Source organism: Natator depressus, chromosome 3 (genome assembly GCF_965152275.1).
Source record: "Natator depressus isolate rNatDep1 chromosome 3, rNatDep2.hap1, whole genome shotgun sequence".
Taxonomy (NCBI): Eukaryota; Metazoa; Chordata; order Testudines; family Cheloniidae; genus Natator; species Natator depressus.
Genome location: NC_134236.1, coordinates 102,536,337 through 102,550,791, shown reverse-complemented (window position 1 = coordinate 102,550,791; position 14,455 = coordinate 102,536,337). Strand labels below are relative to the sequence as shown.

Here is a 14,455-nt window from a genome sequence, read left to right as displayed (position 1 = left end):
TTCTTTGGTGGCTTTTATCTGAACAAGCTATGAGATCTATAACAGCTATTTGAAATGACACACATCTGCCTTTGTCCCCCATCCATAATGGATCTTTCATAGGCACATGGGTGAGTTGGGTGATTGATACTTAACAGCAACACTACAGGAAATATAGATGGAATTTGGGACATTGTGTACACATGCAAATTTCAAACAAGGACAGTGGAAATTTACTTTTTGATTATTTATGGGAATTGTGTAAAACTTAATATGTAAAATGTGCATTTTAAAGGGTGCCAACAAATGGACAGCCTGAACAAATGCAGTGTAGTTGGTTGGCTTCACAGTGTAGGATGGGAGAGAGAGGTCAAAATAGTTTACTCCCACCAATGGTCCTCCTATTCTCCACTGCACCATCCTGGAAAACAGGGTCATGGAGATTGCTCTGCACATGTCAATGTTAGGGATATCAATTTAAGTGCCCAACAGAAAGAATTACTTCTTCAGAAGGCCACTGAAATTGTTCCACAGCACCAGAATTTCGAAGAGGAATAAAAAAAAAAGAAAAAAAATTAACAGTAACAACATATTTTTAAATCAAATCCTATGTTTCACCACATCTCTGTCCTGAGATAATTTCCAAGAGATGGAGGGTTCAAATATAAATGTGGAAATGGACTGACTTTTCCCTGCACTGATAATAAATAGTTTTTGCAATGAGAAAGCAGCTGGAACAAAAAGAAAATGTATGCCAAAATTTGGGTAATGTGTTTTTATACTAAATACAATACATATGAGAAATTAAGGAAAGCTTGTCTCCATAAAACAAAGATTGTCCTGCATTGCTGCTAATGCTAATGAAACCTAGGGCTATCTGCTGCATAAATGACAGTTGTGCTGTCAAAGGGAACACCTTTTACTGACTTCATTGCGAAGAGGCTCAGGGCTTGCACCTCTGTCTCTACATATATCAGAAAGTATGCAGCTTGCTAATTTGGTCTCCTTTGCAGTCTCTGTTCCCTTTACGACTGCCACAATCTCCTCTTCTCTCTCTATATGGTCCCCATCACAGTAGTCTATGACTACCTCAAAGTCTTTAATGTATTTATTCTCACAACATCCCTGCAAAGTAAGGAAGTGCTATTAACCCAGCTTTACAGATGGACTGTAAACTGAGACACAGAGATGCTAAATTCTTTGCCCAAGGTCATACACAGACTCTAGTGGAGCAGGAAATTCAACCCACGTCTCCCAAGTCCTAGGTTAATGCCCTAGCCAACGGACCATCATTCTTCTCTTGTAGCTAGACTGATAGATATTCAGGAAAGCACTTAGTATGCGCTTAACTGCTTTCCTGAATTGGGGCCTAAATACTGAGTTGAAAAGTATTTTACTGAACTATCCCTAGCTCCAGCCATTGTGATGTGCAGCGCACTTTCCTGGGCACAAATATTCACCAAGTTTTCCTCTCCCTGTAAAACAATCACTCTCCCCCATTCCCTTAACTCTCAGATTAATTTAATTTGATAGAAAATACCAAGTTAGAATTCTATTTTGTCAACAATACATATGGAAAATATCTTTCGAGATATCCTTGATTTTAAACAGCTCTAGTCTATTACATTCAGATTTTATCAGAGTAAGGAAGTCATCAAGACCTTTTCTCTGCATGGCTAGACTTTTGGAATACTGCCCTAATTTTTCATGTTGCACATAATTAAACCATGAAAAAACAGCATTAAACTAACCAAAAACCAGTTTAACTTTAAAAGAAAAAAAAGCAATCAAATTTAAAGTTGAGATCAAAATAGAAGATCACACCATTTAAACATACACTGTTTTTCCTAGGTTTTGTAGCACATATAACAGTGTGTGGCATCACATAATGTTCTGACACTGCTACAATATATATCCCAGTAAGGGGAGCAGGGTGACTTAAAAATTTGAATTACAAACCATAATTCTGAATTACTGCTTTACAGAGTATAAATCAGATGCCCTATTTTTTAAAACCATGAATTAAAAAATCAAAACAGTAGTAATAAAAATAAAAAATCTCAGATGGAAGTATATTGGAGTGCTGCTAACAGTGACAGCTAGTCTAGAATGTGGCTCCCAAAAGTAACATCTTTTACAACATAAATTATTTACTTGATTTAATGGCTTAAGATGGCCAAAATGTCTGACTCACATTCTGGAGAAAATGGTTACCTACCTTTCGTAACTGTTGCTCTTTGCGATGTGTTGCTCATGTCCATTCCATTCTAGGTGTGTGCGTGCCCATGTGCACAGTCATCAGAGACTTTTGCCTTAACGGTATTTGTAGAGTCAGCTGTGGCGCCCCCTTGAGTGCCGCATTCATGCGTCGGTACATCAGGCGCTGCTGGCCCTATACCCTCTCAGTTCCTTCTTGCTGGCAACTCTGACAGAGGGGCAGGAGGGCGGGTAATGGAATGGATATGAGCAACACATCTCGAAGAACAACCGTTATGAAAGGTAGATAACCGTTTCTTCTTCGAGAGCTTGCTCAGCTCGATTCCATTCTAGGTGACTCATAAGTAGAATCTTCGGACGTGGACTTGGAGTTCACAGCCTAGTGGCTTCTAGTACTGCTCTACCGAACCCAGCATCATCCTGGGCGTACTGGGTAAGCGTAATGGGATGTGAACGTGTGGACAGATGACTAGGTGGCTGCCCGAGAGATGTCCTGGATAGGCACTTGGGCTAGGAAAGCTGCCGTAGAGGCTTGCACCCTGGTTGAGTGGGTGGTGACAGTCGCTGGAGGTGGCATCTTCACCTGGTCGTAGCAGTAGCGAATGCAAACAGTGATCCAAGAAGAAATTCTTTGAGCAGACACTGGACGACCTTTCATTCTGTTGGTCACTGCGACGAACAGCTGTGTAAACTTGTGGAATGGCTTGGTCCATTCAATGTAGAAGGCTAGCGCACTTCTAATATCTAGGGAATGCAGCCGACGCTCCTCCTCCCACGTATGTGGCTTTGGAAAAAAGACGGACAGATAAATGTCCTGGCCTTTATGAAACGGGGAGACCACTTTGCGCAGGAAGGCCAGGTGTGGATGCAGTTGGACCTTGTCCTTGTAAAAGACTGTATAGGTAAGTGCCCTAATCTCAGAGACCCTGCGGGCCGAAGTTATTGCAACCAAGAAGACAAATCTTCCAAGAAAGGAGTAGAAGAGAACAGGAAGCCAGAGTCTTGAAGGGGGGTGCCATGAGCCTGGATAACATGAGATTTAGGAGGGACTGGGTCCCTGATGTGCGGGTAGAGGAGCTCGAGGCCCTTGAGGAACCTGGAAGTCATGTCATGGGCAAAAACTGACCTGCCCTCTAGCAGCAGATAGAAAGCCGAACTAGCAACTAGATGGACCTTAATGGAAGACAGGGACAGGCTTTGGAGCTTGAGGTGCAGAAGGTAGTCCAGAATTAACTGCAGAAAAGCCTGCTTGGGCCAAATGCCTTTATTTGAGGGCCAGTATTTAAACCACCTCTGTGGATCAACAGAACTGGGGGAAAGGCGTACATCAGAGTCCCTGACCATGGGAACAGAAAAGTGTCCAGTAGAGAGCCTCTGTCAGACCCCCAAAAGATGCAGAAAACGGGACATTCCCTGTTGTGCCTGAATGCAAACAGGTGCACCCGGGGAGTACCCCACCTGTGGAAGATGATGCTGACCATCTCCAGGTTGGAGAGACAACTCATGGCGAGGCCTGAAGGTCCGGCTGAGGCATTCCTAGCCCCAGGCAGGTGCGCAGCTACGAGATGGATGTCGTGTTGCACACAGAAGTCTGAAAGCCTGAAGGCTTCCTGGCAAAGGGCAGATGACCTGGCTCCACCTTGCCTGTTGATATAGAATATAGCCTCTGTATTGTCCGTCAGGACTTGGACCACCCTGCTCTTCTAGTGAGGTAGGAAGGCGTGGCAGGCCAAGCAGACCGCTCTGAGCTCCCTGACATTGATGTGTAGTGAACAATCAAGGCGGGAGCAAAGACCCTGCATGCTGAGATCACCTAGGTGGGCTCCCCATCCCAGGTCTAAAGCACTGGAGACAAGGGTGGGGGCCCTCGATGCAGGTTTTTGCCACCATGCAAGTGACGAATGAACACAGTACATGCTGTGTCTGTTGGGGATATAGACAGATGCCAGCCACAGGTGGAGCAAACCTGGTCAAGATGATGCTGTAACTGATCCTGAGACAGACCTTTTATTAACCAGTCGTCAAGGTACAGGTAAATCTGCATGCCGTTGTGCCTCAGGTAAGCGTCCACTGGCTCTATATACTTCATAAACACCCTTGGTGCCGACGAGAGGCCGAAGGGCAGTGTCGTCAATTGAAAATGGCGGTGGCCCAATAAAAAATGGAGGAAACCCCTGTGCCCTGGGAAAATGGAAATATGCATCCTTGAAGTCGAGGGCGACGTACCAGTCTCCCAGATCCAGGGAGGGGATAATGGAGGCTAGGGAGACCATATGGAACTTTAACTTCTTCTTGAGGGACTTGTTGAGGTGTCACAGGTCTAGAATGGGTCTGAGGCTTCCTTTTGCTTTCAGGATTAGGAAATAACAGGAGTAGAGCCCTTTCCCTCTCATGTCTGGAGGGACCTCCTCCACCGCCCCCCTGGTGCAGGAGGCTCTCAACCTCTTGCACTAGTAGATGCTCATACGAAGGGTCCCTGAAGAGAGACGGGGAAAGAGGGTGGGAGAGAAGGTGGTCATCAGCCACGAATTGCAGAGTGGAGCTGTAGTGGGGTGGTCACCCTGCTCCGGCCCTGAAGAGGTTAAAACAGCCCTGGGAGAGGGCTGCCTGGGGGAGCCAATAGTAAAAACAGCCCTGGAGAGGGCTGTGGCTGGGGAAAGGGATTAAGAACAGCTGGGGGAAGCTGGCTATGTAGCTGACCACAGGTGTAGCTGGCTTAATCAGCGCCCAGCTGGCCCTTATAAGAGGACTGTGAGCCAGAAGCTGGAGGAGTCTCACTCTAGCCCTGGAGAGGGAAGGGCTAGCTAGCTGAGAGGGAGGTACCTTAAGTGGAGCAATGCTGGGGAAAGGCAAAGGGAGCTGGTGAGCTCCAGCCTGGTAAACCCCCAGGCTGCAGGGCTTGGTAAAGGCCCAGAAAGGTACTGGGCTGCAGAGGGGCAACCTGGAAATAAGCAGAGGCATCTGGTCCTAACCTCTTGCCAATGATGAGTGGCCATTACAGACTGCAGTCTGCCCCAGTGAGCAGGGGCTAGATGAGGACTGGCAGTAGCCACTGAGGCAAGGTGGGGATAGAGGGTTGGGGGTTCCCCTGGGAGGGGAGACCCAGAGTGTGGGGGTACTGCTGGGGCAGAACCCCAGGGTAAAGGGCATCGGGATCCGGGAGGAACACGGGGCCAGCGGCGGGTGAGACACTGGCCTGCAGAGAGCACTCCGAAGGCTGGAAAGAGCTAATTCCCAGACAACCAGCAGGAGGCACTGCGCTGATGAGTCTTTGCTTCGCTACAGTAGCCCAAAGAAATTGTGTCGAGCACCAAACAATCCGAAGTCAACTGCGACCAGGCCGACCAGAAGGGGCGTAGATGATCGAGGAAAAAGCGTGTGTGTGTGGGGGGGGAGTGTCGATCCTGGGCAGTGGCTGGGGCACCGTCCTTGGGCACAGCCTCAAAATACCCATTTCTGGCTGCCCTGGTCTCTGGAGGGGCCAGGTTGGGCAGAGGAGTGGAAAGATGAAGGCTGGCATCGCTTAAACCCCTTGTTTTTCCTTTTCTCTGTAGGAGGTGGACCGGGGGACACCCCACAACCTTGACAGAGGCAGAGGAGGCGGAGGCCGTAATGGCTTTCTAGCTTGTTGAGGGGTGTGCAGGCCCAAGGACTGGAGGGTGGCACAGGAGTCGTTAAGACTGTGGAGTGTACATCAGTCAGCTCCAAGAAGAGCTCTGCTCCCTCAGATGGGAGATCCTGAAGGACAGTCTGCATCTCCTGGGACAGCCTGGAGGACTGTAACCAGGAGCTGCACCTTATGACCACCGCCGAGTCCGTAGCATCCCAGGCCATCTGGAGGGCGCCTCTGGCCACTGCTTTGCCCTCGTCCACTAAGGTGACAAACTCCTGGGCTTGGTCCTGTGGAAGGCCCTCCTTGAACTTGCTGATGGAGTTGAAGTATAAGTTTTACCTGCCCAGCGGGCCTTACCCAAAATTGCTGCTGGCTGTTGAATAAATTTTTCTGCCAATTAAGTCCAGTCTCTTGGTGTCTTTATTTTTGGGTTTGTCACTGGCCTGGCCTTGCCTGTCCCTTTTGTTGATGGCACGTGCTCTGATGCTGGTGCTGGCTGGGCTGGAGGCAGTTTGTCCGATGTGGCCTGAGAGGAACAGTGGCATGATGGGTACGCCCCATGGGCTCCAGTACTGCCACTGGGTGGGCCACTGCCCCTGCTGCCAGGCTGGGAGGGCCATCTTGCAGGTCGTTGGAGATTCGGCTCTCGTAGGTGAGGGGCTGAGCTCTCCCTCCAGCTTGGACCACTGTAGATGCCCGAGTCTGTCAGCTGACCCTTGTCAGCAAACAGTAAGGAAAGGGCGAGGAATGGTGCCTGCCCAAAGAGCGGTACCAGGGAGTCAGAGACCGGTGCCACAACCAGGAACAATCCTGCACCGAGGGGGATCGATGCCATTGGGGGGGGGGGGGGGATGGAGTAGGGGGAGACTGCCTAGGTGATGGGGATATGTACTGTGGTGATCTCTGGTGGGAGGCCTGGTGGTACTGCAGGTACGGGGATCGGCATCATGACTCGGGCATCCTGTGCCTCGTAGGGGCGACCTTGGTGTTAGAGACCGGAGTCTTCTACCCGGAGACTGAGGCTGCAGTGCCAGGATCCTAGGCCGTGGTTTAACACGGATACTTTGCCTGACTCTCCCTTGTCCTGCAGTGCTGACGGGCCCTTGGGCTTCAGCCAGTTCTTAGGCACCGGCGAGGGGGAATGGTGCCGGGTGGGTTCTGATACCAGCAGTGTGCTGCGCACCAACGCCAAAGTGCTAGGCGTGGAGTCCGACCAGAAGGGCTCTGAGGCAGGAGGAAGTGCAGCCTCCGTGAGGATGGCCCTCAAGTGGATATCCCGCTCCTTTTGAGTTCAAGGGCGAAAGTTTCTGCAGATCCTACACTTGTCTCTTCTGTGTGATTCCCCCAGACACGTCCAACAGCTATCATGGGGGTCAGTAATGGGCATTGGCCGGGTACATGATGAACATGGCTTGAAGCCTGGGGAACAGGGCATTCGTTCTGTGGCGAAGTCCTAGCTGGGACTATAACTACTAAAACTATTATCTAATACTTGACTTAATTGTGAAACTAAATACCTAAGAACTAACTATAAAGGAGACACAACAATGGGCTGAAAGACCCGCTAACACTCTTGCAATGCAAGACAACGTGCTCTGACCAAACGGCACGGGCGGTAAGAAGGAACTGAGAGGGCGTAGGGTTGGTGGCGCCTGATACACCGATGCATGAGTGCGACACTCAAGGGGGCAACACAGCCGACCCTACGGATACCACTAAGGCAAAAGTCTCTGACGACTGTGCATGTGGGTACGTACACACCTAGAATGGAATCAACATGAGCAAGCACTCCAAGATGAACTAATGACCCGCAAAGTTTCATTTTTTAACCACTAAGCTATATTTTAAGGACTGAGAATGCAAAATGGTATAATCAGATGGGCAGCAGATTCTACTACTGTTCTCCTCCCCTGTATAGTAGAACTTCAGAGTTACAAATTGACCGGTCAACCACATACCTCATCTGGAACAGGAAGTACACAGGTAGGCAACAGAGAGGAAAAAAAGCAAATACTACACAGTACAGTACTGTGTTGAACGTAAACTACTAAAAAAATAAAGGGAAAGTTTAAAAAAAGATGTCAAGGTAAGGAAATTGTTGCTGTGCTTGTTTCATTTAAATTAAGATGGTTAGAAGGCAGCATTTTTCTTCTGCATAGTAAAGCTGTATTATGTCAATGTTCAGTTGTAAATTTTTGAAAGAACAATCATACATTTTGTTCAGAGTTATGAACAACCTCCATTCCCGAGGTGTTCGTAACGCTGAAGTTCTACTCTACTTGAAAGTGACCGTAGATCAGGGAGAGGAAGGGCCAATGAGAACAGGCGAGTATGGATCTTTTAAAGGGTCAGTTCAGAGAGGTGTCCAAGACAGTTAACCAGATGTCTGATGCTCTCCTTTCACTTAACATCCAAGCCCGAGGACTTTCCTAGAAAACCATAAATTGCTGTGGGAGATCCCAGTGATAATGGAGAGAAGTAGCTGACAGGCAGTGAGGATGTCGCTCAAAGACCAACGGAAGATGACAGGCTACACAAAGTATCTCCCGAAACCAGCAGTAAGGGGTTGGGAAAAAGTCAGGATGGCCAAGCAGCCTTTCCAGTTGTGGGAGTTAGGGTGGGATGCTATACTCTGACTGGAATGGGAGAAGCAGCCTGTGACTCCAGTGCAAGACATCTCACTACAGAGTCCAGGAGCAACCATGGAAGGGTACATGCAGGGATAGATCATCATTAGCTGGGACCTCACCGAGTATAATTGGGCTGGCAGAGAAAGATAGTTACAGAACATTTGAGATTGATGGGAGTGAGGAAAACACATGAAGGCAATAGACCAAGGGCAGCAATCCACATCCAATGTCATAACTCAATAGGTGTGGCATATACTCTATCACACAGTTTGCCAAGCAAATACTATGCAACCACAGATGCAGCTAGGCAGTGGGAACACTACATAGAGAGGCCCTACCAACAAGACACAGAGATCTAAAAGGCATTGGACTAGTGATCCAACTGCCCTCTGAGTGAGTGGGATTCAAAGGAGAACCTATGTACTAGACTGAGCACCTCCCAGGATAGCATGTACCTGCCCACTGGATTTCCCCCTTGCTGCTTAGTTAGGAATTAAGCTGTATGTGGCAATGTACTTTTTCCTTCACCTCTATCTACTAAAATAACAGATTAGAATAGATGAGATATTCCATAATCAGACTCATGTATTACTGTTGCACATAGCTGTCGAGCCCCCACAGTAAGCCATTTATTCTGGCACAGCACTTCCTCCATGGAACACATATAAGGTATTTTTGTAATACCTTAAAGTGGCTGACTTGCATATACAGAGTCATTTCAAACTTCTTTTTTTAAAAGTCAACTTTCTGAAACCTTATTAACTTTGGTCCCAAACCTGCAAAGTTAAGCATGTGTGTCATATTCTGCAGGATGGGGCCTTTCAGAATAACAGATTATGGCTGGAATTTGTGTGCGTACTAAGAACAATTTACACATTATGTGGAGATATTTAAATTATACAATATACAATAAAAATGGATTTCATTACTTAAAATGGATACCATATGGGACTGTATTTTCAGTGGGTCTCAACACTGACCTATATCTGTAAATGCAAAGAACTCGAGTGACCAAAGCATGAAAATCCAACTTCATAGAAAGGGTTTGAAAATTTGGCTCAGTCAAACTTTCAAAAATCAGCCTCTAAGGGTATGTCTTCATTACAGAGTTAAATCAGGTGATCACAGGGAGGCCACGTGTCCGGTTTTATACAGGACGGTTCTCTTTTTGAGAGATTTGCCCCCTGTCTGGTAGTGGGACAAAACCAGAAGTGGTTTTCTGCAGTATTGGATAGGAGTTACCATTTTGAACAGCATGTTGCTCCACCCCTGCTGGCATGGCCACATGTGCAGCTGGTGGGGGGTGGGTGCTCTTGAAAACAGAGTGCACCATGCATACAAGATCACCCTGGTTGGGCCATCTGATCCCACTGAGGGGTACCAAAAGAAACTGCACCATCTGCTCAAGAAATTCCCTGAAGAAGCACAGGAACAAATCTACACTGACAAACCCCTAGAGCCCCAACCAGGGGTATTCTATCTGCTACCCAAAATCCATAAACCTGGGAATCCTGGATGCCCCATCATCTCAGGAATTGGCACCCTGACAGCAGGATTGTCTGGCTATGTGGACTCTCTCCTCAGGCTGTATGCTACCAGCACTCCCAGCTATCTTCGAGACACCACTGACTTCCTCAGGAAACTACAATCCGTTGGTGGTCTTCCAGAAAATACCATCCTGGCCACTATGGCTGTAGAAGCTCTCTACACCAACATTCCACACAAAGATGGACTACAAGTCGTCAGGAACAGTATCCCCGATAATGTCACAGCAGACCTGGTGGCTGAGCTTTGTGACTTTGTCCTCATCCTCAACTATTTCACATTTGAGGACAATTTATACCTTCAAATCAGTGGCATTGCTATGGGTACCCGCATGGCCCCACAATATGCCAACATTTTTATGGCTGATTTAGAACAACGCTTCCTCAGCTCTCGTCCCCTAACACCCCTACTCTACTTGAGCTACATTGATGACATCTTCATCATCGGGACCCATGGGAAGGAGGCCCTTGAGGAATTCCACCAGGATTTCAACAATTTCCACCCCACCCCACCATCAACCTCAGTCTGGACCAGTCCACACAAGAGATCCACTTCCTGGACACTGCAGTGCAAATAAACGATGGTCACATAAACACCACCCTATACCAGAAACCTACTGACCGCTATACTTACCTACATGCCTCCAGCTTTCATCCAGACCACATCACACGATCCATTGTCTACAGCCAAGCTCTAAGATACAACCACATTTGCTCCACTACCTCAGACAGAGACAAACACCTATAGGATCGCTATCAAACGTTCTTAAAAGCTACAGTACCCACCTGGGGAAGTGAAGAAACAGACTGACAGAGCCAGAAGGGAACCCAAAAGACACCTATTACAGGACAGGCCCAACAAAGAAAGTAACAGAATGCCACTAGCCATCACCTACAGCCCCCAACTAAAACCTCTCCAGCGCATCATCAAGGATCTACAACCTATCCTGGAGGACGATCCCTCACTCTGACAGACCTTGGGAGACAGGCTAGTCCTCGCTCACAGACAGCCCCACAACCTGAAGCAAATACTCACCAGCAACTACACACCACACAAAGAAACACTACTTCAGGAACCAATCCCTGCAACAAACTGTGTTGCCAACTCTGTCCGCATATCTATTCAAGGGACACCATCATAGGACCTAACCACACGAGCCACACCATCAGGGGCTCGTTTACCTGCACATCTACCAATGTGATATATGCCATCATGTGCCAGCAATGCCCCTCTGCCATGTACATTGGCCAAACCAGACAGTCTCTACACAAAAATGGACACAAATCAGACATCAAGAATTGTAACATTCAAAAACCAGTAGGAGAGCACTTCCATCTCCCTGGACACTCAATAACAGATTTAAAAGTCACGATTCTTCAACAAAATTATTTTCAAAAACAGACTTCAACAAGAAACTGCAGAGCTGGAATTAATTTGCAAACTTGATACCGTCAGATTAGGCCTGAATAAAGACTGGGAATGGCTGGGTCACGACAAAAAGTAATTCTCCCTCTGTTGATACTCACACTTTCTTGTCAACTGTTGGGAATGGGCCACATCCACCGTGACTGAATTGGCCTCATTAGCACTGACCCCCAACTTGGTAAGGCAACTCCCATCTTTTCATGTGCTGTATATTTATACCTGCCTACTGTATTTTTCACTCCATGCATCTGATAGAGTGGATATTAGCCCACGAAAGCTTATGCCCAAATACATGTGTTAGTTTCTAAGGTGCCACAAGGACGCCTAGTTGTTTTTGCTGATACAGACTAACATGGCTACCCCTCTGAAACCTGGTTGGAGCAAGCAGGAATTGCCAGAATGTCCAGTATTCCAGGAATGTGAGAGTGGCCACACTAGGTGATCAGCACCTGGGTCTGAGCACCTGCGTTAGCCTCACTTGGGTGCGAGCAGCCACACTGCAAAGCCCAACCCATGTTCCTGTGTCCTCACTGGTGCTGCACTCACTCAGGTATAAGGAGGACTTCTGGGGGCATATCCCATGGTCATCTGTCCTGCTGTAAGATGAGCCACTCTATGATTCTTTCACAGTGAATTATGAGAGAACTCGTCTGTCCTTCTGTGCACATGGCAGGAAATGTAGGAAGGAAGTGATTTATACTTCGGGTGACGAGACAGCAAATGTGAAAAATCGGGACAGGAGGTGAGGGGTAATAGGAGCCTATATAAGAAAGAGACCCCAAAATCAGGACTTGTCCCTATAAAATCGGGACATCTGGTCACCCTATTTATACGGAGTCCTCACTGCAAAGTGGATAGATTACCAACCTGAGTGAAAGCAGCATCCATGATTTAGCCAATACTGCAGACAAGCCAGTTAGCCCGGGATGAAAGCATTGGGTTGAAAGACAGCTTTGTGGGTGTCGGGCGGAGGTGTTGGGGTAACAGACGTAAGTAAGAGCCTGAGTTAACTCTGCAATAATGACATACTTTGTAAGTGTAAAGGCCTGCATTTTTGTTTGAGCAGAAGTATGACTAATTTGTGTATAAATCTAGTTGCACAGTTTTGTGTGCACAAAATTGCAATTGCAATTGCAAATTTAAAAGTCTAGGTTGATACCCCTTTGAACACATGTATGTGCCTCTCAACCCAATCCTGTAAACAGTTACTACCATGCATATCCGCATTTAAACTAAATTCAGATTGTAACCTCTTTGAGGCAGAGACCATCATTTTCTTATATGTTTTTATAGTACCACAGTACGACCATGATCTACAATTGGGCCCGTAGATTCTACTACAAAGCAAAGTAAATCATAATAATACATATGGGAGGAAAGGAATAAGTGGTAGTAACTGGTTGTAGGATCATAAAAATGTTTGTAAACATATATATGTTTTAAATTATAATTATGCTACATTTTACAACCTTGTTTTTTGCTCAGGTAAGCATGTAATATAGTACCTAAAAATAAAAAAAGATAAATGGACATTCTGTGGAAAAAAACATTAATCTGGCTTCAAGGGAAGCTGAGCATCTGTAGCTCCCAATGATGTCAATCAGAGCTGTGAGTGCTCAGACTCTCTGAAAACGATGCCATCAGATTATGAGGATGTATACAGTTAACCTCATTCTAGGACAATTAAAATTCTTGTTACTAGTGAAATGGCTTAACAAGTGTGGTAAAATAAATGTTTGTTACTGCTTCTTTCTGGTTTTCCAACTCTGCAAAAGGACTCTAAGAAGTAGGAAATCACATAAAAATGTTCTAAACGACAGAACAAAAAAATGAAACAAAACAAGAGAAATGTAACACAGCAGTCATGGAGCCACAAAGTCACACACATGCACTGTACCATGATCTCTCATACTTGTTGCAGAAGAGGGAGTGCTGCAACTCAGCAACCAGTCAGCAGTATTTAAAACAGTCATGTTGTCTCCTGAGAATGGGAATAGTATAATGGTTCATTGTCTGAATGTCTGCTCAATATACATGAATATTCTTCAATGCCAGTAGGTGTTTTTGCACTTTGAGCCTAGTCTTTAGCTGCATGGTATTGCTTTTGTGAGTACTATTCTAGCTGGTTTATTTAAATAAAATATACACATATAATTATTAGTGCTCTTTAGGGTCTAGTTTCAGCCCCTCCTTATTCTGGAATATTGCTATTTGGTTTTTAAATGTGAATATACTGAATCTTAAAGATATCACTAGAGGGGTCTATTCCCTCCATGCTCACATGTAAATTTTCACAGACATTAATGGAATTTTTGCATACAGAGAAGTGAATAAAACTTTTTATATTGTGGGAAGAAAGAACTGGATGACCAATATTTTGGTATAAAATGCTAAAATACAAGTGTAGTGCACACTAATGTACAAAATCTAAGAACCATGGGTGAAATCCTGGCTCTGTTGAAATCAATGGCACAACACTCATTGACACAACAGGGGCCAGGATTTCACCTCATATTCTGACACCCTTGCTCACACTGTGAAGTGTCGCATTCAGACTATTCACCAGACCAAGGGCAGCAAAATCCATTATTAGCATTGAAACATAACTCTGATTGATCTAAACTTCAGCAATGTCTTTATAGAGGTACATGGAGCAGTAATTACTTAAGTAATAATTTAAGTAATGAGTAGTAGTCATTAAAAAACAGGTTAGACAAACACCTATCAGAGATGGTCTTCGTATACTTGGTATACAGTGCAGGGGGCTGGACTAGATGACCTGACAAGGTTTCTTTCTAGGACTTCTATGGTTTGAACAATATACAATGAAGATTTGAGAAAGACTGGTATGGTACAACCATTATTTATGTTATACTTTCAATACTTGCAGACAACTGGGTCTCCAGACCCAATGTCTTTCCTCATTCAGTTTCAAGTTGTTGAACAGAATTAAATGGAAACAACTGTACAAATTCAAAATGTTCTATTGTTCATCTTTTTTGCTGAGGGCTGATATCTGTCTATCTATCTATCTATCTGCCTTATG

At 45.9% G+C, this 14,455-nt stretch overlaps 1 protein-coding gene across 1 annotated transcript in view; it reads right to left on the bottom strand.

Moving 5' to 3' along the window:
* Positions 1–14,455, bottom strand: part of EYA4 (EYA transcriptional coactivator and phosphatase 4) — a 219,194-nt gene that overhangs the window by 59,051 nt on the left and 145,688 nt on the right. Inside the window, exon 5 of the mRNA XM_074948451.1 lies at positions 13,322–13,390. Coding sequence (XP_074804552.1) covers positions 13,322–13,390 — 69 coding nt within the window. The remainder of the gene's footprint in view (positions 1–13,321; positions 13,391–14,455) is intronic.